This window comes from Mangifera indica, chromosome 10 (genome assembly GCF_011075055.1).
Source record: "Mangifera indica cultivar Alphonso chromosome 10, CATAS_Mindica_2.1, whole genome shotgun sequence".
Classification (NCBI taxonomy): domain Eukaryota; kingdom Viridiplantae; phylum Streptophyta; class Magnoliopsida; order Sapindales; family Anacardiaceae; genus Mangifera; species Mangifera indica.
The window spans coordinates 12,852,544-12,877,566 of record NC_058146.1 but is presented as its reverse complement, the minus strand read 5'-3'; the positions used below and the strand labels follow the sequence as shown (position 1 = coordinate 12,877,566).

Here is a 25,023-nt window from a genome sequence, read left to right as displayed (position 1 = left end):
AAGTATTTATACCTATTATTACTTCAATCGTTATTATTTTATTAATAATACAATTATATGTTATATTTTATACAACAGATTATAGTTTTGTGTAAAAAGTAAAATAATAAAAATTATATGGGTATGTTAAAATATTATAGTAATATAGGGTTAAATTATATTTTATAATAAAGGGTGTTAGAGGATTAGAGTAGATAATATTATAAAGTAAAATGATATTTTATAATGAAGAGTGTTAAAGATATGTTAGATAATATTTAAGGTAAAATGATATTTTACAATATATGGGTAAAGTGATATTTTTACAAATTAGTATTACATTAATCAAAATATATTAATAGTCACAATATATAATTGAATTATGGAATAGGTATAATTGTACAATAAAAATTTGTAAATAGTATTTTTAGTAATATTATTTATGTTGATTATATATTTTATTATAGGATTAATCTAAACAACTAGATATGCTTCAATTAGATATAGGAGAAATGGATAGAAAATTGTGACAATGTTATAAAATATGTTAGAGGTAACAGGAAATTGACTAAAATTCCAGAATACACGACATTCAAAGAATTAATCCAAATGGTGAGCGATAAGTGTAATATAAATTGAAGGATATTTAACATTCACTTAAACATGAAACCAAAGCATCTTGATGATGGCATTCTAGTAGAAATTTTGAATGATGAAAATATTAAGGTTTTTAACAATTTGTCTAATATTTTCAAAGAATGTATTCCAATTTTTGTAACAACTATAGTTAATGATGATAGTTATGAGGCTCAACAAGCAAATAAGGGTTTACAAGGTGATGAGTTGAGTGGTTATTCAAATGACGTTATAATTACATGAACCATCATAGAAGGTGTCAACAAAAAAACCTCATGCAATGATATGTCATCACCCACATCAAAAGCCAATATAGGATCCTTTCTGAATGATCCCTCATCAAACAACTAGCGCTATAATAATATCAATATTCACGAGTTAACAGAAGACTAAAAATATTTCTAAAATATCATTTCCAATATACTTAGACGTTTAGCACTCACATTGACAGCAAGTGGAGATGGGAATGTCGGACCGCCTCTCGATAGTCTGTCACCATCGTTACAAGAAGACTGTAACAATATATACAATATTATAGGGTTTATATGGTTGCATATATAAATAGATGGAATATCTAGTAAATTATTAACTTTTTTACTTATTGGACAATATCTGTGTAGTGATGAGATCGTGTCTATTCTGTATGAATTATCATATCCTCTATACAACTCAGCCTATTCTCCATACGAGTCATCCTATCCTTGATCCAACTAAACTTATCCTCTATACTAGTGAATCGATCTAAGATAAGATTTCTCTATCGATCCAATACAATATCAAAGTAATGAATGGAGAAATTTGATCCATTGAAAGAAGGATCGTCTAACATATGCTCAGTGGTAAAGGGTAGAATAGAAGGCTCCAGTGATATGTGCTCACCGATAAGGGTCATAACAGGGTCGCTAATCGGACAAGGCTTAATGACAGGAGGCTAAACAGGAGCCTTGATAAAAGAAGGAGCAGCAATCGGAGAAGTAACGTCAAAAAGACCCAATGATGCATCTTTTGACGACGTCAGGGATAATGTGGACGAAGAAGATCAACTATCCAACATCCCTATGTATCGAACGATATCATCATACCAGTCTATACCTTTCTCTATCTAAGATAAAACTAGTGGAAAATTAATATCATCCTACAAATTTTTTTTAAGTGCACTTTATTATTATACTTTATACATATGTTAATTAATAAAAAATTAATACTTATTGCATCTTCGATGAAATAGTTGAGATAGAATCTCATCTTGGGATGTCTTTCATGTGTCATCTCAATATTCAGACAACTCCTAAAATCGACGAGATATCCACCCATCGATGTAGCGAGTCTAGTGTCTCGTACATCCAAAACTACAAGTTCAACTTAAATCGGTTACTATATATGCTTACAATCGTATTAAATAAATTATATTTTAATCACAATTTTTTTTTAAATTAATAAATGTCACAATTACCTAAAACGCTAGTGGAAATCTCATGATACTATACTATTTAAGCTGGTTTTCATTCTTCTTTTTGGGGTCAGAATATTAGAAATTCGGGAGATATTATCACAAATTGAGCGATATGTCATCTGTCACACTTATACTTTTCATAGGTATGCATTGAACCTATCAAGATGATCAGCCAATTGTAATATCTTCTAGGGAATTGTTTTCCTCAAATCGCTCCATAATAACCCCATGTGAAGATAAAACAACAACACTAACTTTACTGCATCAGTGTTGTCCTCCCCTTACAACCTCTGTTGCAAAACACGACTCAGATCAACATATGTAACTGACTTACACCCGTGAAAATATGTCTGGAGGATCCGATCTATAGCCTTCGATGGAATATAGATGAAAATATGACTGAATTGAAGGTCTATCATAATGGCAAACTTATAAGGACTAAACTTTACATCCACATCATTAACTCGAAACCATAACTCCTCTCTCGAGGTCACCTTATTTACCGCTCTAAAGATGAAAAAGTGTATTAGAACCCTACTAAATCAACCATCCTTCAAGTCTAGGAAGTGTCTGAGATAGGTACGTAAAAAAATTTGTAATTGCCTCTCTATTAATAATTTATTGTTCACGGCTTCCACATCTCTATATCCACGTGTAGTAACTTAAGTCTCGAAGTGTTTTTCGATAAGAATTCGCATTTCATCCTTGCCTTAATCTCTTTTTCTCTTTTGTCCAGCTCCTTGTATCAAAATTAAATTGCAATTATATTAATTTTATATTATAAATTATTCAGTTTTGAACATAGACATCTTATTTAAAAAAACAGATATCAAATTCGAATTTTACATATCAAAAAACTTTAAGATGCACAAATTTAAATTTTCCCCTTATATAGAAAAAATAAAAAAAAACCCTCAGATTTTGTATAACAGGCATTCTGCCCCCTAAATCCAACCACACAAATTCGTGTGATAGATAACTTTAGAAAAGCACATTTTCCCCCACCACACGAATTCATGTGTCAACCACACAAATTCACGTGTCAACCGCACGAATTCGTGTGGTTGACCATCACGTCGCGTGTCAATCAACTTTTCAAATTTATATTCCGCCCTACCACAAGATTAAAACTCGCATTTTCATCCCCAACCACATGAGTTCGTGTGGTCTAGGAAGTTTGAAAAATGCACAAAACCTCCCTGTCTCTGACAAATCTCACTATATGAATTCATGTGGTCACTGCCAAATTCGTGTGGTTAGATTTCACCTCCCAAACTTTGTTTTTCAAATATCATTTCAACAACAATCAACTCTATACATAATCTAACACAAAAGTCCTAAAGAAATTTATCAAAATCACCAACAAATCAAACAATTTCATCAAATCTTTTTAAATCGGAACCCTAACGCTAAACACGTAAATTTCACATCAAATCGAGTAAATATTAAACCAAAATGCATAAAAAGATAACAATAATTATTTTACTAACCTTTTTGTCCATTTTCGTCATTGGAAACGTCGCGCAAATTGCTTGAGAAAATCGATTGCACCGACTACGTGAAAAGTGTGTTTGAATTTTCTATTTTTGTGTGTCGGACGACTAAATGCGTCGTTTTCTTCATTTTTGATATGAGGGGCATTTTCATCTCTACAAGAATTTAGGGCATTTTGGTTTAAAATTCAAATACAATGGTAATTTTGTTTTGCCCCCTTAACTTTGGGGCAATTTAATTAATTTCCCTGAAAAACTAGTAGGGTGTAAATGTCATTTTTAAATCTTGTAAGGGTAAATGGATATTTTTCTATCTTGTTTATAAAATTATCATGTTCACTCATTTATTTTGAAAATATGAGTATGGCTCTAATAGTTGAGATATAATATTTATAGCATTAATTTGTTGCATTTTGTTTAATTTTTTAGAGTTAATTATCATTTTTGAAACTAACAAGGGGGGCATTGAATATCTAAAATTTCAAAAATGCTCCTAAAATTTTTCTTAAATTTTTAGAAACTCCGTTAAAAAATTTAATTAACTTCCCTAACATTTTTACAAATTATGTTCATCTCCAAATATATTATTATACATCATTGACATCTTTACCTATACTTGTAAATTTTTTATTAAAATTAATATAAATTAGGATATAAAAATTATTTATTAAAGTTTTGGAGATCAAGTGTTATTTATCTTGAGGATTTTTTTTGTCTTCTTAATAAATCTATACAAATTTAACTGATATTTTTAACAAACTTAATAGATAAGTAGAAAAACAGTTTTTTTAAATTTAAATGATAGGAATTTGTCATTTCATAAAACCATGGGTGGAATATAGTCATTGGGCCTTCTTTAAAATTGTATTACTATTTGGGTGAGTTTGATTGGGTAATATTTTATTTCTAAAAATGAATTATTATTATAATTTTTATAATATTGGATAAGAATGTATATATATAAATAATCATTATATTTGATTTAATTATAATAAAGAGAAATTAATTTAATTACCCGACAATTGGGAGGGAAAACAAAATTGCCCCACTTTTTGCATTTTAAACAAAAATGCCCCATTTCATTGTTAAGACAAAAATGCCCTTAATCCAAATTCAAAGAAAACAACAAAACTACAAACTCCAGCACACGAAAACGCAGACTCTCATGTGTCGACTTCGCATACTCTCTCCACGATTTTCTCAAGCAAATTTGGTGATGTTTTCGACGATGAAAATTGATAAAAAGATTAGTAAAACAATCATTGTCATGTTTTTATATATTTGAGTGAAAGAATTTGTGTATTAGATGCGGTATTTCGTTGTTTATAGTTAGGGTTTTGAATTGAAAGAATTGATGAAATCGATTGATTTGTTGTTGATTTGGATCAATTTTGTTAGGGCTTTTGTGTTAGATTAGTTTTGAAGTTGATTGTTGATGAAATGGTATTTTAAAAACAAAATTTGGAAGGTGAAATCTCTATCACACGAAACTAGTAGTCACCACGCTAATGGAAATCTCACCACATGAATTCGCATGGTGAGATTTCATAGAGACGAGGAGGTTTTGTGCATTTTTCAAACTTTCTGGACCATACGGATTAGTGTGGTTAGGGGCCAAAATGTTAGTTTTCCAATAGAGAATCGTGTGGTGGGGCAAAATTCTAATTTTGAAAAGTTCGTTGACACATGAATTTGTCAGTCAACCATGCATGCAAATTCGTGTGGTGGACATGCGAATTCGTGTGGTCGACTGGTGAATTCACATGGTGGGGTGCAAAACGCATTTTTTCAAAGCTTTCCACCACCCGAATTGAGTGGTGGATTTTGGTGGGGCAAAAGGAGTTTTATCCACAATAATGAGCTTTTTTGATAATTTTCATATAAAAGGCAAATTGAAAATTTTGCATTTTAAGGTTTTTTTTACGTGTAGAATTCAAATTTGATATCTGTTTTCTGAATAATGCATCTATGTTCAGAATTGAATCATTTATAATATAAAATTGATATAAAATTAATATAATCGTAATTTAATTTTGTTACAGGGAGCTTGACAAAAGAGAAAAATGGAATATCATGTATACCCTTCCCATCAAATTCACTCTAATCTAAAAATTTTTCTTCACTGCCATGAAGAAATTCTTTTGCAATATATAGTACATCAACATCTACATCATTTAAGACAACAAAGTCTTCCTCAGAAAATTCTTGTTTTAGATTGATCTGTATATTTTGAATCTCTCATAAACCAATCTCTTGATCTTCTAGATAATTACTTGGCTCACCACTTTGTAAACTCTCATCGGTTTGTTGAACTTCAGAACTATCATTATTAACGTAGTTATTACAAAAACTGGAACACATTCTTTAAAGAGTTTAGACAGACTAATAAAAACCTCAACATCTTCATCATTCAAAATTTCAACATGGATGTCTTTGTCAAAATGTTTTGGTTTTATGCTTATTTGAATGTTAAATATCTTTCGATCTATGTTACACTTGTCGCTCACCATTTTGATTAATCCCTTGAATGTCATGGGTTCTAGAATTTTAATCAATTTCTTGTTACCTTCAACATAGTTTATTACATTGTCACCCTAGTCTATTTATTTCTCTCGTATCTAATTGAAGCATATCAAATCATTTAGATTAATATAAAATAAAATATATAGTCAACATAAATAATATAACCAAATATATTGTTCTCAGATTTGTGGTACATTATTTTATTATTAAGTTTGAATTTTGTGATTTTATTTCTATTAAACAATTATACATATTTCTTAATTCAATTACATATTGTGACTATTAATATACTTTAATTAATGTGATACTAATTTATGAAAATATCATTTTACCCCTATATTGTAAAATATCATTTTACTCCAAATATTATTTAATCTAATCCTCTAACACCCTTTATTATAAAATATTATATCACCCCATACTACTATACTAATTACAAAATACTCAAATAATTTTTATTAATTTATTTTTTGCACACAACTCTAATTTATTATATAAAACACCACATATAATTGCATTATTAATAAAATAATAATGAAGTTATAGTAGATATAAATACCTTGATATTATGAACTTTTTTATTCTTGCTTGAAATCTTGATCACAATCTTCTTTTCTCTCTTCAGAAATTTCTCTCAAATAATGAGTAAAATCGTATATGTTAATGACAAAGGAAGAGATATAACTTATATAGACATAGAAAATGGATAGTTTTGGTATTTTTTGGGGCATTTTTGTTTAAATATTTTAAAATATGAGTATTTTGTTTAAACCCGAAAATTAGGGGTAGATTTTTTACTACCCTTAAAAAAGGGTAATTTAATTAATTTTCCTAAACATAGAATAAAAGAAGGGTAATTTTGATATTTTTGGATATTTAGGGGATTTTTATTTAAATCCTTTAAAGTATAGGTATTTTCGTTTAAATCCCAAAATTAGGGGTAAATTTGTTTGTTACCCTTAAAAAAAGGGTAATTATTTTAATTTCCCTATAATAAAAGACTACTCAAATATTATTTTGCTATATTTTTGGGTATGATTATTTTAAGGGCATAAGACTATTTTCCACCCAAGTTTTAGTTTATTCTAAAAAAACACACTTACAATATTTCAAAAACTCACTTACAATATTTCAAAAACTCAAACACCCACTTATGGGTTAACTTCTATTAGAATTTTCTATTAAAGATAAGGGTAAAATTGTCATTTTACTACTAAACTTTAAAATCCTAAAAATTTATATCATTTCCCCTCCTTAATTTAGAAACTAACAATTTTCTCTCATTATTAAACTTTTAAAAGTTGCATTTCCCTTATAGAATTTTTTGTTTCATATCTAACGATTGGATGTTTTTCCCACTGTCAGTTGACTTTCCTACCATTTTCTTTTCTTGTTGTTGACATTCCCACCAAACCAATTTTGTCAGATAAAGACGAATTGTCTTTATCCAATCGAAAAGATGAAGAAGACGAATTGTTTCCATCTCTTCATCAGACGAAGACGGTTGGTCTAGTGGGAATGTCAATGATAGGAGAAGAAGATGGTGGGAAGGTCAGCTAACGGCAGGAATGACATCTAGTCATCAAAGATGAAAGAAAAAAACCCTAGGGGGAAATGTAGTTTTTCAAAGTTTAATCATAAAGGAAAATTATTAATTTATGAAATTAAATGGGGGAATTAGATAAATTTTTAGGTTTTTAGGGTTTAATGATGATTTTACTCTTATTTCTAAGAGAAGTTAACCCATAAATGAAAGTTTGAGTTTTTGAAATATTACAAATGAATTTTTAAGAATTGGTTAAAACTTAGGTGGAAAATAGTCTTACGGTTTTATTTTAAAATATATTTTATGTCACTTATCATATTAGTTTAAAATAGGTTATTTTTTGTTATAAAAAACTAATAAGTAATTATATAATTGTAACAAAGTTACGATTATCTTAATAATTTTACTTTTATATTATATATTACATTACTTTTGGTTATAAAATATTATTAAAATATAAAATAAATAAAGTAATATCAATAACAAAAGAGCGAAAGTAATCTTTATATAATTCAAACTTAAAAATTAAAATTTACTATATGATATCATTAATTCGATACAATTTATAATTAATGTTAATAATAATTGTTATATACGTCACAGAATTAGCACAATTCACATAATTGTGGCACTAAACTCGTATGCATACATAAATTGCATTATTTACAAATGTGTTATAAAATTATGTCAATGGATATCATGTACTTGATCATGGGAGAAATGAAATATCTTAATTAATATAAGATAAGTATAAAAATTCAATATTTATATTCAATTTTGCAAAGTTTTTCAGCATTTGTTATTCACACAAATGCATTCAACTCAACGTTACACTTGAAAATTAAATTAAGAGAGACAAAATCATCGAACAATAGCCTATGATTCTACAAGAGAGGCTTCGTATTGCAACATGCGCATCTGGCGCTTCTTCCTTTATTCTTCTTTTCTTCTGCTTTCTTTTAACTCCCTTCTTCAAAACCATATCAGTTATTCAAATCTCTTCAACCACTTCATTTATTTGCTTTAAAAAAAAAAATTAATCCTGTATAAAAAGAAAAATATAGAAACAACCCAAGGCAAGAGATAGAGGAGGGCATGGTGGTGCAAATCAAGAGTCCACGAAGAGAAAGAGACAAGGACGAGCTTGACCATCGGTCAGAATGATGGTGGCTAGAGAAAGAAGCAAACCCTAAAAGTGAAATCTAAACTTTTCAAATTTTGAGAATCGGTTGAAATGTTAGTTTTTAAAGTCTGAAGGAGAAATGATAAAAATTTCGAAGTTTTAAAGTTCATTGATAAAATAACGATTTTACCTCTACTCTTAACTGAAAATTTGAGCAACGGTTAATTCATGAGTGCATGTTTGAGCTTTTCGATTGTTGTGAGTAAAATTTTGAAATTAGACTAAAATTTGAGTGGAAAATAGTCATTTTCCCTCTAAAAAATTGTATGCAATTAAGATGTGAGAGATGGTGAGTAGGGCTGGATTCGAGACGAGCCAAGCTCGAGCTTGGCTCAGCTCGGTTCACATAGAGTTGGCTCGAGTTCGAGCTCAAACTCGACCAAGCTCGGCTAAGGCCAGTTCGAATTCAGCTCGACTTGTTTTTCGTTGTCAAAACGACGTCGTTTTAATATATATTGATCAAAACAACATCATTTTATATCAAAAATTTTAATTAAAAAATCTGACGAGTGGCTCGAGCTTGAGCTCGGTTAAGGTCGGCTCGTTTTGGGCTCGACCGAGTCAAGCTCGAGCTGACTCGGTTAGAGTCCAACCCTAATGGTGAGCGTGGGGTGAGAGGGTGTCTTGTCAAGGCAAAGGGGTGGTAATAGTTGTGGTGGGGTGTGTAAGTAATGGAGATACTGGTGCTATAGGAGTTAGAGATGGTTTTGGAAAAAATAATACATGTTTTTATTAATAAAAATATATAACAAATTGATGAATGGATTTTTCAAATATAAATGGTGAGAATCAAACTTCAGATGAAAAATAGTCATTCAATCACAAAAATTTGTTAGATAAATTAGAGCTTGAAAAGCCAACGAAAAAGAATTAACGGGGCACATGATATTCATATAATATTAATAGATAATGTTGCCTTTAAGTAAAAGTGAAGTCGTTATATTGTCACATCTTTTGTTTTATTTTAGTTATTCATCACCAGAGGCTGAGATCTCTATATTAATTTGCTTGAATGTTATTATGTTTGTGACGTTTCATTAAGTCCTAAAGACTATTACCCATCCGATATTTGATGAAATAATAAATTCTTATCTTTTAAGTTTTTAGAATAAAATTTTATTTGTTATCAATTTCCATTAGTGAATTTATTAAGTGACAAAATAGGAATATTATTTTATAAAATTTTTTTCTATTATATTTTTTTCTTTTAAAACTGACGTGTTTAAAGGATGAATTGTAATTTTTGAAAATGCTAAAAATGTTAATTAAAATTTTAAAAGATTTTTGAAATCTTTAAAAGATTTGGGGTTTTTAAAATTTTTAAAATTTAATGTTTTCTTAATAGTTTAAAAAAATAATAATTATATGTTTAATTAACTGAATAAAATATAATATTTTAAGACTTGTTAGAGTTTTAATGTTTTTAGGATATCGAGCAATAAAATTTTAAACTAATAAAAATATATTAATAATTTGAAGAGTTCAAAGCCACATCACATTTCTCCTTCTTCACATATAGTATTAATCTTCAGCATATCATGTTAATACATAATTATGTATATTTTTATTTATTTACATGGAGCCGATTTTATTTTAATATTACTAATCATATTCTCTGGTGATGTAATCTTATTTAGTGGTTGATAATCAACTTAGATGAGATCAATTCGAACGACTCGATATTGAGTTACAGTTATAACTTCATGGGTCAAATCAAGATAATCTAATAATATTATTTATCTCATTAACATATTGTTCGCCTTTCTAATGATACTATTCACACTGACCCTAACCCTTTGTTGACACTATTTTTCGGTTCACATGCACTTAAACTCAAACTCAGATTGAACATTATACCTTCCATCTAAGCTTGAGCCAACCAATTTTTCGGCGTAGCTCAGATTGAAACCACTGCTAATCTTACCCATCTCTGTTTTCACCTCCACATCCATCTTGTGATATCCTTTTATTCATGCTAACCGTGGAGTTTTATTGGTTTATGATTTCTGCAAAACATTACATTATTTCCACAATTTGTCATTATGATTTATGAAATGCCAATTGAGATTCCAATGAAATTCTCTTTCCCTTGTTATACATATAACTAGAGAAGGATCAGAGTGATGTTGCATGAAACAAATTACACCATGATGCCTGTTTCTCCATTACAAATTTGAGATGATGATGAGAATAAGAGGATAACCATGGCACACAATTACAAGGAGATGGAAACTTTGCCTCTTGTGAATGAATATTAGAGTGGAACTTAGAACAACAAAAACTTTGAAAACTCAAGAAAAAATAATAAATGGAGATGAGGTTGTCTTAGTTATCTGGTGACAAGTTTTTCTTGTGTTTTACATGCCTCTCCTTCACCTTCTCAAGCTTCTCGCTTCCGTTGCTGAGCTGGCTAACAGAGCCCTCTTGCGCACTACACATCTGTGACTTTATTTTGAACCTGAATTTCTTTGAAACGTTACTCCACGTACTAGAACCCTTTATCTGACCAAACTTCTCTATCTCTTGCTTCATGCTTGAACATTCCTTTTCAAGCTCGTGAACCCGCATCCTCATATTATCCATTCCCACCTTCAGAACCTGGTTCTCCCTCACGGCTGATGCCCAGCCTCCCTCTTGTGAGCCAGCAAACCCACTTCTCAATGGTCTTGATCCATCAAGATTATCGGAAACAAGAAAGCAGCCGGCAATGGATGTCCTGAGCTGAAGTTGCTCAAAGAACAAGACTTGGACAATTATCCTCAAGGGAAGCCTTTCGTTTTGGGCAGCATGGGTGCAAGCTTCCAAGGATAGTTTTTGGCAGTCCATCAACCTGCACAGTTGTTCTCTATCGGACTCTGCCATCCATGAATGTGACTACAAGATTGACAACCACAAAAATTAGAAGGCTTGCACACATGGTGAAACTAAGTGTAACCAACTACTTCTCAGAAAGTCCTATAGTTTGATTTGAGGCTGCATCAAATCTTTTGCTCTAACCACTCACATATAATTATAACCATGTCCATTGAACATTCAGGTTAAGGAACAGGTCTTCATAGCTAGAGCTTCATTCAATGTTTCGGGATGAAACAGAGGCAACCATATCCTATCTTCATTTGCAGCCATTTGGTTCTTATAGGTTGACACAGAGTCCTAGCTCTAGCCTTAATTGGTTTAAGGCTTGAATGTTGGCCAGAATAACTTGAACTAATAATAGTATGGAAACCGAGCAATTTGTTGACTGTACAATATGTTCAAGTTGGGCCTAGGGAAATAGTGTTCTTAATTTAATGCTTGCAATAATGTGACATATAGATCAAGTTATGTTCGGATAACAATTTGAAATGATAACAGAGATAGCCACAAATGCAATCAACTATTCATTCTAAAAGTTTTGGTGCAACAAGAAAGTGCTGTACTTACCCAAAAAAAAAAAAACAATAAAGTGCTGTACCTTAAGATATATATCTATAGCCCGGTAAAGACCATCGTCCAAGGGCCTCGCATATTCAGGAACAGCAGCAGCAAGAGCCTGAAACTTGGGGAGCTTCAAATTAACATCAGGCGCAACCTCTGCAAGGTACCCGTCAACCAACTTGGCCACCATCGTAATTGGTGTCAATGAAGGTGATCCCATCAACTGGCCCTCATCGACTGAACATGGAGAGGCACCACCTGTGATCTGATCCATAGCAAGGAAGTGTTCCAGAATCCGCTGCACACATTCAACATTGTAAAGCGTCTCCATGGAATAAGAGAAATTGGGCATCAAGAGATCTTCAAGAGTAGCTTGATCAAGCTGCATCCCAATTCGCTTTTCTAAATTGGATATGCATGAGGAGCTTGTTCGAAGTATCATTGCTGTTCGAAGTAGACCAAATAGAAACTTAGTTGGGACTAGGCCCTTCTGCACTGGAAGTAACCGATCAATTTCTTCCAGTAAGACTTTTTGGTCCTCTTCTGATGGAGGGGTCACCAAAGCCACAGGTGCTAGGCGGGTGCTAGACTCACTATTACCTTGCCGCCGGTTCAGGCCAGGCAAATATTTTTTGGCATAAAAAGTAAGGGATTCAGCAATAATTTCCTGTCTAATACCACGAGATTCCATTACTGCAATCAACTGCTTATAGAGAGGCAAACTTAACGAAGATACATCCTCATACCACCAATCTGAAGTTGAATTTTTTGGTCTAGCCCCTGTACTTATCCCATTCCACAAGACACTCCCACCAGGACTCTGCATGGGGCCCCTGTATTCCACTACAGGCCAACCGAATACATTTGGATCAGTGGATGCCTTCATAGCTAGAGTCTCAATACACCTCTTTACAATATTAAGTTTTTCCGCATATGGAAGAATATCATCACAGGTTAGCAGCGCTTTTAGAGAATCTTTCCAATTCTGAAGGACAACTTGATTGAGAAAGGTTTCAGTCTGCGTAATAAGGTTACCCTCCCCATATTCTTCTGTCATTTCAAGAACCTCAGCTGCACAGCGGAGGCATACAACATTTGAGGCAGTCAGTTCCAGTTTAACGCCATAGCAGAACTTCGCCACAAGTTCGAATGTTTTGGATCCCCCAGGGATGTCAGGGAGACTTATGACACATTTTTCTTCAGATTCTTCAGATGATTTTGCAATCAATCTTTCCAAAACCCCACTTCTGGAAAGCAAAGGGAACTGCATCAAATGTAAAGGAAAGATTTAAGAGAGTAGCAATCACTGTTGACAGCCCATGAGAAATACATAGGAAAGGAGAGTGAAAGAAAATCAGAAGCTATACAAAAAGCACCAGGCTGATCTCTAAGAAGACTCTTAAGCAGGTTCACAGTCCCACTTTACAAAAAGTAGTTCAGGCCATTAATGGCATTACCATAAGTTTGAATAGAAGATGGCTTAATTAGATCTTATATAGGCAATATCATCATATAACTTCCAAAGTCTCAACTACAACGTTTAATGACAGTACAGCCCACTTAAATTTACAATAAAAGATAAAAAATCGACAATAATAAAAGCAAATAACTCATCAAATGCCTCTGCAGAACACCTTATGGGTCATTAAGACCAAAGATAAGGCTCCACAAATGGAGGAAGAGTAAGTAGAAGCATGATTAAAAAATTTAACATGAGATATTGTAGAAACTTAATGGACTAGATTTAACCATGGGAAACATAATTTGGTTTATAAGCAAACCAAAGACAATATATATAGTGTAACACCTCCATTGGGTACTAAAAAAAAGGAAGCAAATTTACTATTTCTCAAATCAAGAAAGCAAATGATGCTAGGGATTATCAAGTGACTGCATACGTAAGAAAATCAAAAGAAGGAAAAGAAATTAGACATAAGGATGAAGACATATATTACCTTGTGGAGATGAAAGGACATCTCTTCAACTTCAACAACAACATCACTCGGAAGACCAGTTGTGCAGAACCTATAATAATACATATCAAGGAAGATCATTAATAAGGCACAAAAGAAAATGCATTACAACCATGAACAGTGAAAACTAAGGAGCTGGGTTCATTCATTAGAAGGGGAATTGTTTCTCATAGACAGTAATATTTTTAACAACAAACTTTATCTACAATGACACAATAATATAATCTAGTATTGAAGGAAAAAAAAACATAGAATCCTGTAACATGGTCCTAATAACCAAGTTTCATGGGCATTTATAATGTTAGCTTTGAAGTGGATATGTTTGTGATACAAATAAACAGAGTCCTAGTCAGACAAATTTGAAGTTAATGCAACAAATTTGTTCAAGAGATTAGGAGAATTCTCTAACCAGACTTAAATGCCAAGAACATATAATGTGTCAAATGAAACATCACACAAGTAGTTGTTTTATCCTATAACAAACCGTTTCGTCTATCAGCTTTCAAGAAAAAGCAGTGTTTGTTACTCTGTTAGTGGATCCATCAACCTCAAATAGTTGAAGCATTCTTCCAACAATCTAATGACAATTAATAACACTTCACCAAAGACTACCTCATTTTCAATAGCAAACAAAAGTTTTCCTCAGCATACAAATTTAAGCTTCACATTGAAGATAAAAAATACACCGATTTGTTTAGGAAAATGCATGTGCAGGTAAGCTTTCACTGTCAACTAAAAAGTTATTACTAAATTCACAACATCAGAGACTCGCCAAATTTGGTAAGTTTGTGTGCTAATTTACGCATACAGAAACTTCAACAAGTAACCACTTCAACAGTGATAGAAGATGAGCGTAGTTGACTAAAACTAAAAGAGAAATTCACCAAATTCAAACTAACAGAGAAAATACATCATGAAGAGAGCAAACTTATGGAGTTTCATACCAGGCCTGTCCTTGCCGTTGAAAGGCATCAGTTTTAGATCCCAGTTTCATACAAGCCATAATTTTTGTTTCACAATGCAAGCTGGAAAATGTCAACAACTGGGCTGGAAGATGCCCCAAAACGGCCTCTTAAATCCCTGTATCAAAACAAAAACTCAACACCACTCACAAAAACCTTGAAAAACCAACCCAAATTCCTCAAAACGATGTCAAAAACTCAAAATGTAGCTTCTGCCATAACAAACCTGACCAATCTGCACCAAAAACTTCCCCAGAATCTTCCAGTAGCTTTAAAATTTAATATCTTTAACAAAACATAGCACTGATCCCATGAAACGAAACCCTAAAACCACTCCAAAAAAGGCATGCCCACTTCAAAGAAAGCACTGAAACAACCAATCTCAGCCCAAAACCACCTAATTCCCAAATAAGGTAAACGATTTCAGGCTGCTTCACTCCAACTCTAACCTTCGACCTCACCAAGAAGAATCTTTTAACTGAAACTTAAAATGAACACAAATGGCCAGAACCACTCGTGCCCTTTAAAGGGAAAAAAGCAACTAAGCCACTGAAAATGGTCCAAAAATTTCAATTCTATAATCAATTCCTGGATGCCCCATGACATAATAATTAGTGAAAAGAAAGGCGGAGAAGTTGAAAAACTCGAGAAGAGTAATTAATGGGAGTTCTGAAACCAAGCCTCACACATGCATAAACGTGGGACCTTTTGGCTTGAAACACACTCATTAATTTTCTTGAACTCAGATACATTTTTCATCTTTTATACAAAAAAACATCAACAGTACTGTCATCGGCAATGGGTTTGACTGGAAAAGATAAAGAAATATTTTAATGCCCATGACAAGCTTTGAGGTTACACCTACCTGCTTTGTCTAGCTGGGCCATGTGGGTTCATAAGTCTGCTTTGGATTACAAGCTAAATTGTTATTAATAAAAGTGGATTATTATGCAAGTAAGATTCACGTTCTCCTCGGACTTTAAGGACAAGAAGAATATTAGTTAAGGATTAGGCTAAACAACTGTTTCCCACCCAAAATATGTTGATTTATCAGTTTTTTCCGTTAATTTTAAAAATCTCATTTATTTACCTATAGACGGTCAAAATTAACGATTTTAAGGTTAAAATCATCAATTTATTTGTAATATTAAAAATAAACTTAAATTTGATTTTATTTTTCCCTCTAAACCCTAAAAATTAATAATTTTTTCTAACCTAAATTTTTAAAAACAATATTTTCCCCCCTAGGGTTTCCAAATTTTCAAATTGAATTTTATGACGATGACTAGCAATTTTCAGACAGCATCTCTTTCTCTTCAACATCTCTTCCTTCCAGTAGTTCTCTTTCCTGTCCTCCTTGATGTCGTCATTTTAATATTTTGGCCTAAAGATTAGGAAAAAAGTATTAACGGATAAAATTTTTTTTATCTAAAATTAATAGTATTTTAAATTTTTTTGAGATTATTTGGCAACATTTCTGAAACACTTTAAAATTTAAAATAATTACTTTAAAACTTATGATGTTTTCATAAAATCTTTTCTTAACTTGTTTAAAGTTTTGAAATTTAAAAAAAAAAAATTATTTTTTATATATTTAACTTGAGTATTTTATTGTAAATTAATATTAATTTTCTACCCATATGCTGAAGTCAATGATCAAATTAAAAGTCAAAAAATATTTGTGTTATTTTGATCAAACATTATAACAAAAGTATAATTAATTATCATTTTGTCTTCAACATTTGAAATATTACAATAACATCCCTATTGAACTAAATTGTAAATAGTATTATAGGGATGTAAATATCATTTTCTAAAAATTTACTGCATGTTTTTCTTATCTTATTTCAAAAGTTATCATATTATTTCATATATTTTGAAAATTACTATAATCCTAATAGTTTGTAGTGAGACATTTAAACCTCTAATTTGTTGCATTTTATGCAATTTTTTTACGATATAACTATTATTTTTTATACTATCAAAAGATATATTGAGATTTTAAATATTTTAAAAACATCCATAAACTTTTTAATAATTTCCAAAACCGTCTTAAAATTTTCATTAACCCCCCTAAGATTTTTTAAAATTATAATTTGCTTACAAACATATGTTTATATATCAATAATACCATTATTTATATTTGTACTAAAATTTTTTATTATCTTTAATTGAAATTAAGGTTGAAAATTTATTTAATGAAATTTTAGGGATAAAATGTTATTGAGCTTGAGGGACTTTTTTGTCTTTTCAATGATTTTATAAAAAAAAAATTAAAAGATTTTGTTAACAAATTGAACATATGGATGAAAATTTGGTTTTCTAAAATTTAGAGAATGGGAATTTGTCTTATAATCAAACCTTGGTTGGAAAATAGTCATTCATTTGACCTTAAATATTCTTTTACATGTTCTAACCAACCAAACAACTACCATTTTTTTTTTCATAAAATTTATATTAAAATAAGCCTTTTTCCAATAAGCTCTTCTCAATAAGTCATTCATATAATTTTTTAATCCAATTTGGGCTTAATTCAAGTAAAGGTTATATAAGAAGGGGTTATGAAAGAATGTAATATAAAAAATTATAATATAATAAGATTTAAGTCAATCTTTAGATAAAAATATGATTGACATGTAACATATGATTAATTTTATTGCATGATTAATTTTATTGCATAAACGACAACCATATTTATATTATTTTTACAGGAATTTTTAATATATTATTAATTGAGGAATGACCTTTAAATTATGAAGCGACCTTTAAACATTTCAATTTATTTTCAAATTTGGTTTGATTAAAATCTAACCTTATAATCGAGGAATATGAAATAATTGATTAATAATATCTATTATTTAATTCTTTTTTTTTTCAGAATTAAAAATTCATATTCAAATTTATAGATAATATGAAAAGAAAAAAGAATATGTGAAGCTAAAAAGGAAAAAGAAACTGAGGCAGTGTATTAAATTTGCATGCGCATGGCACGTTCATTTTGGTGACAGAAAAGACTTTTTGCTGCTAAATTTATAAATAATTATAAGAATAATAATAATAATAATTAATAATAATAAGCTGCCCTTGCGTGCATGCCTTGGGAGACAATCAGAATGCTTTTTCTTTCTTTTTATCTCGTGTCATTTGCATGCTGCAGCACTCATTCAATCATTCATTTTCCCGAGAAATAGAATAAAAACGTACAGAACAGTGAAAGGTGAAACACTTTATTTGCCTTGCGATTGGAGTCAGCACATTATGAAATTAATCAACTCCAATAGACTCTAATAGAATCAATGAAGGTTGGCTTTAAATTGAATTTATTTAAGTTTAAATTTAAGTTCCGTTTAAATGGGTTTAAAATAAGTCAATCTTATATAAGTTTGATCAAGTTCAAATTTAAGTCATTCATTAAATTTTTTAATTAAAAATTTTGATAAAAAATAATATCGTTTTGATCAATATATATTAAAATAATATTGTTTTAATAATGTAAAACGAGTCAAACCGAATTCAAACTGAGTTTGAGTTTGATTTTTACGAGCTCAAACTCAAATTCAAACTCAACTATATATAAATCGAATTGAACTTAAACTCGGTTCGGCTTGAATCCACCCCTAAAATCAATCAAATTGATCAAACAAAGTTTCAAATGTTCATATAGGTTGAAGTTTTCTGCTACTTTGGTCTCTTACCCTATATATATTATCTGGGTGTTTTGTTTAGTTTAGTTAAGATATTATCAAAAATAAAGTATAATCAAAAATAAAATATTATCTTAAAAATAAATTATCTTGAAAATTATCAAATATAAAATATTATTATTTTTTTATAAAAATTAATAAATATAAAAAATTATTATATTTGTTTAAATGTCATAAAATAATATTAAGATTCTAAAATATTATCTATATTACTTATTATATTAATTAAAAATAAGAGTATTTTAGTTTTAAAAAATTAATAATTAAAGATAAAGTTATAACAAAATTAAAATTACTTTAACATTTTAATATCTAAAATAGACGTGATAATCTGATTATTTTATATATTAATTGTCATATTACTATTAATATTAGAATATTATTAAAATTTCTTATTCACTTAAAAAATAAAACAAGATAATATAAATAATAAAATATAAAATAACAAAGTGATCTTTGATGACTGAAAACTAAACGCCCTTTAAGATATTTAGCAGTGCTATACATACAAACTTTTAGGTATATACTTGAATACATAAATTATATATCATCATATAATTAGATATTACTTTATCGTTTATTCAAAATCACTCTATTTTAACACCATCAAAATTGATTTGAAAATTTGGTTACTTTAATAGAAAATATTACAACTCCAATCACTTTAATAAGAAAATAAAAAAAAAAAAATCTCATCCATTTAAAAGAAAAATAAAAAAAAATTCAGTCTCCTTGATTTATAACTAAAGATGATAATACAATGCCAACTCACCATCGATATATTGGATCTCATTGCTCTTGGACTCACTTCCTTTGAATTCAAAACTCAATACATCCACAAGACTCATTCTGACAGTTACAAAAGAAATTATAAATAATGATAATAACAATAATACATTCGCAAAACTCATTTTGACAGTTACAAAGAAATTATAAATAATAATAATAATAATAATAATAATAATAATAATAATAAAAAATTGGAAGAATTATGAGTAGTGAAAAATTAGTTAAATGATCGTTTTATTTAGAGTTAGATTCAAATCGAGTTTAAAATGAGTTAATCTTATAAAAACTTAATCGAGTTTAAACTACTCGTCAAATATTTCAATTAAAAGTTTTAATACAAAACGACATCATTTCGACTAATATGTATTAAAATAACATCATTTTAATAATGAAATAATTAAAAATTCGAGTTCAAAATAAATTGAATCGAGTTTTAGCTTGGCTTTCACAAGAGTTAGAGTTCAAAATCGAGTTCTACTATATATAAACTGAATCGAGCTCAACTCTATTCGAATTCAGCCGTAGTTTTACTTTAAAATAGGTCCCATTTGAACTTCTTGTGCTTTTGTTCACTAGCAGAGTTCCACGTGAACTTGTCAGTTGCTCTTACTATAGGGTTGGTGATTTGGGCTCAGTTTGAAGCCCAAAGTTTTTGCACTTAAAATAACTATTTAGTTGGCTATAAATAATATGGACAGATTCGAGTCGAATTGAGTTTAAACTTAACCAAACTAAAACTCGGTTTGGTTCTGTTAAAACAAGCTCAAGCCCAAGCTTGAGCTCAATGAATCAAAAAAATCACTATTTGAATTCGGTTCGTTCACGAGCCAAATTGCTCTCGAGTCGCTTGTGAGCTTGACTCGAGTAGGTTAACAAGCCTGATCACGAGCCTAGCTTGACAAGCTCAAAACGAGACTGTTCAAGGCCTATGTGTTTCTGTCTTCTTTTCAATAATTTAGAACTGAATTGAACTATAATAATTCATTTAATAAAATTGAACTACATAAATATTATTATTTCAATTAAAATTTATTAAGTAGCATATATAAAAAAAAAAAGAGAAACAATAAAAAGTATGAAATTTCTCATCATTCAGAATATGATATATATATTATTAAGCGCAAAGTTACTTAATTCTATTAAGAAAAAAATTTCTTAAGAATTAAAAAATCAGTATGTAATAAATTAATAATAACACTATATAAATAACAAACTTTAATTCTATTAAATATAACAAACAAAAATAAATAATATTCTTTAAAAGGTATTTTAAGAAATACCTAGAAAAAAAATATTGTCTTCTGACTTCTAAGCCACCAATATAAATTCTTTTGTAAAATCCCATGACTTGCTTTATTCATATTCAAAATTTCTACTAAATTTTGTATCTACCAATTGAGATAGTCCAAAAAGAGTCTGCAAATGGTTTAGTTTGAGATTAAAAAATTAGTTTAAGATCAAAGAGTTAAGACTCAATTTCAGTTTGAAAATAATTTAATTTTGAATTTAATTTGAATATGTTTAAATTCAGATATTTTAATTAACTCAAACACCCGTTCTTGAAAATAAACCTAACTCATATACTGAAATAGCTTGAATCAAATCAAGTCATGATGGCAAGTGGCCATCTAACTATCTTAAGTATCAATTGAACTTGAGCTAAATATTACAGTAAACTACAAAACATTCCGGCGAAAAGTTATCTGATTTTTGTCTCGTTCATAGAGCCCCAATTGGTTATCCAAGGAAGCTTTAACATCTAAAAAAGAAGAAAAAAATAGCGCAAGAATGCCTGAAGCTCGGTGGATACAATGTTTATTGCGTAAACAGAAACCTACAGGTTCACACCCTGGCACGCGCAAGTTTAAAATTTTTTGCTTGCTAACAAGCTTAGGTGGCGAGCTGAGCCAAGCCGCTCGGCTCAAAGCCTGAGCTCGTTCTCATTTTGGGCTTGTTTAAACTGAGTTTAAACTCAAACGAGTTTGATTCAAATCAAACTCTAATAAATAATGAGCTCAAACTGAAACTAATTTATGCTTTTGAAATTGGATTATCTTTGTTGTTGATATGACCATTCCTTTTCTCTTCATTCTAAAAGGCGCACCTTCACTCTCTCTTCTAAAGGCATCAGTGGGCCATACTAGGCCAACTTTGGCATGGCCTCAAGCCTAGGGTCCATACTGGGTTTAAAATCTGTATAGTTATGGGTCTCCTTATTGAGCCAATACGAAAATTTCATTAGGCCCACAGCGTGACCCTATATATAAAGGATCTTGTTGTATCGGGTTCTAAATGGGTCAACATGTTTATATATTAATTAATTTTTTTTAAAGTTATTTAAATTTATTAATATAAATTTCCTCATAAATTAATATAATCGAGGATTGTATATTGTAAATCGATCTATTAAATTAAATTTTATTTATATTTTCAACTGATATAAAATCATTTCCTACTATTAATTATTGTATTGAATTAAAGTAAATACTTTATTTTATCGGTGGCACCACAATAGACGTATTTTCTCTAACTATGTCTTCTTTACTTCTTGACATTTGAACAAAGACAACTATTTTTCATTCAACCATAAAAAAGAACAGAATAATTCACATGAGTGGCCGTCCAACAATGTCTCTCATTTTTTTTTTATACCTACTACTACCATAATTCCATTAATGTCTATTAAAAACTTAATTTCTATTTAACTTTTACAATTTTGTTAATTATTAATTTTCTTAAATATATTTTGATAATAAAAATATTTAATATATTTTAAACGAAAAAGTTGTTTAAATGATTGAGATGATTTCATTTTTGTAGAATCAATTAATCAAGAATGGGTGTAGTGTAAATACTGTTACAAGATTTACATTGCACCCATTTCTGATTAATTGAGTCTTCAAAAGTTAAGTGATCCCAATTGCTTGTTTACCTTTTCTATTTAGAGTAGATTAAGTTTTTATTACAAAAATGTTTTTAAAAAAAATTAATAAAATTATAAAAACAAAAAAGAAATTACATTGTTAATAGATATTAATGAAATGGTGGCTGTAACATGTATAATAAAAATTATGAGTGACACTGTCTAAAAGACAAACGTGCGAATTACTTGATTCTTCTTACTGATAGAGCATATGAAATATAGTTATCTCGACGCAAATGTAAGACAAACCACGAAGATATAGCTATAGAAAGCAAGTCCATCGCGACGTCATTGATAAATTAAAGAATTTTCTTTAATTAGATACAACAATTAGATATAAAAAATAATTTTACATCATTTGAAAATATAAATAAAATATGATTTGAAGGATTGACCTGTAATTTATGATCATCGGTTGTATTAATTTAGAAGTAAATTTATATTAGTAAATTTAAATAACTATTTTAAAATTTTTTTATTAAAAAACCAAAAACAAAAAAATTAATACAATAATTGAATAAATAGAATGTAGAGAGAAATTGGTATTAAAATTGAATAAAGAAAATGTTAAATGTGAAAGAGATTCAAACAGGAGGATGTAAAGAGAGAATAAGAAATTGAGAAATTAGGTTGGATGTGTGTAGCTTGAGAAATTAATTAAAATAGGCAAACGGGTTTCCATTTATGCCTTTTTAGTCCAAAATTTTCCCTTTTATTTTTATAAGCAAATGATAAATTTTATACTCATTTTGCCCCAAAGTTAAAATAACAAAATAGCAAAATTAATTAACAAAGCCAAAAAGTGAAATCTCAAAACTGAAAATGGAAATCTCAAACCAGTAATAACTATCCTTGAAGTAGGAACCTCGAGCAAGCAGTAACACCTCTGACAAGCAGCAAAATTTTGGCAGCAGCAAAACTTTGACAATGGTTTCAAAGGTAAGTTAGAATTTGTCATTTAAATGATTTGGGTTTATGTCTATTTTTGTCAAACGACCAAAAAAACTTGTTCTCGATATTGTTTTGTTGAGTTTTGTTTAATTGAAGGAAAATTAAATAAAATGTGTACCAGTTGTGGCAATTTCTGCGGTGGTTAGGGTTTTACATTCAAACCCTAAATCAACCATTTTGTTATGATTTTTAATATTTGATTGTTAATGGTAGTCATAGTTATTTAGAGTTGAAGTTTGGCCATTAATAGTGTGGCATAGATGTTTGAAAGTGTAGCCATTGATGGAGCAGAGACTGGGCTGAAATCGCACAAATTTACAGGGCATTGTGCAATATCATGCAAACCACACAATGTGACTCAAACCACGCAAATCGCATAAACCACACAATTTCGCATAACATGGCTATCGTGGCACAAACCACATAATATGGCTATCTTGCAATGTGACTTGAACCACCTAGATTGCATAAACCATGCAAAGGATATTGTTCATAGAATGTAATATGGTTTCTTGCAATTGTAATTTTTTAATTAATGAATAGAAGTTTCCAATTAATGAATAGTTAAGAGAGAGGGTATTTCATAACGCTAATACATAAAGTCACAGTGAAACATATAAGGGCAAAGCTAAATCCAGCCCAAAAGGTGTTATTTAGCAAACATGTTTTGGACACTTTTTAAATCTTAAAGTACATAGATATAGCTTGACCCTAATACATAGTGCACTCTTTTAGCAAGTGAATAAGGGTGAGCCAGGAAAGGTGTTTTGGTTTAGACTAAATAAGGTCGGTTGTAGATTCAACCCGATTGAGTTTGCTATCATAACTGGGTTAAGGTTTAGTAGGGAGACAGATATAATTAAATACATAATAACAAACTCATCATATTTTAGCGAAATGACAAAACTTAACAAATAAGAACTGAAATTCGAGTTCTATACGTTCAACTGCCGTAGAATGTTAACAATCTTCAAAGTTATCATGAAATGACGAAAAATAGAAAAAACGAAACTGAAATTCAAATTGTGTAGGTTGAAATACCTTGAAGTGACGATAATCAGAAAATTGTTTAAAAATTTTGAAAATACGAATCAATATATCCTAAAATGGTTAAATTCGAAAAAAAGAAACTGAAATTCGAATTCTATACGTTGAAATACCTGAAAGTAATGATAATCGAAAAATGGTTCGGGAATATTGAAAATACGAATCGATATATCCTAAAATGGTTAAATTCGAAAAAACGAAACTGAAATTCGATTTCTATACCTTGAAATACCTGAAAGTAATAATAATCGAAAAATGGTTCGGGAATATTGAAAATACGAATCGATATATCCTAAAATGGTTAAATTCAAAAAAACGGAACTGAAATTCGAATTCTATACGTTGAAATACCTGAATGTGACAATAATCAGAAAATGGTTCGAAAATATTGAAAATACGAATCGATATATCATAAAATGGTTCAATTCGAAAAAATGAAACTGA

General features: G+C 29.9%; 1 protein-coding gene across 1 annotated transcript; it reads right to left on the bottom strand.

Annotated features, from left to right (window-relative positions):
* Nucleotides 1–10,918: 10,918 nt before the first annotated feature.
* Nucleotides 10,919–15,953, bottom strand: LOC123227087 (BTB/POZ domain-containing protein At1g30440-like). The gene is made up of 5 exons (XM_044651724.1): nt 15,392–15,953; nt 15,148–15,283; nt 14,186–14,255; nt 12,268–13,494; nt 10,919–11,687 (listed from the first exon to the last, which is right to left on the bottom strand). The coding sequence occupies exons 2-5, from the start codon at nt 15,204–15,206 to the stop codon at nt 11,139–11,141; spliced, it is 1,905 nt and encodes a 634-aa protein (XP_044507659.1). The 5' UTR covers nt 15,207–15,283; nt 15,392–15,953; the 3' UTR covers nt 10,919–11,138.
* Nucleotides 15,954–25,023: the final 9,070 nt, after the last annotated feature.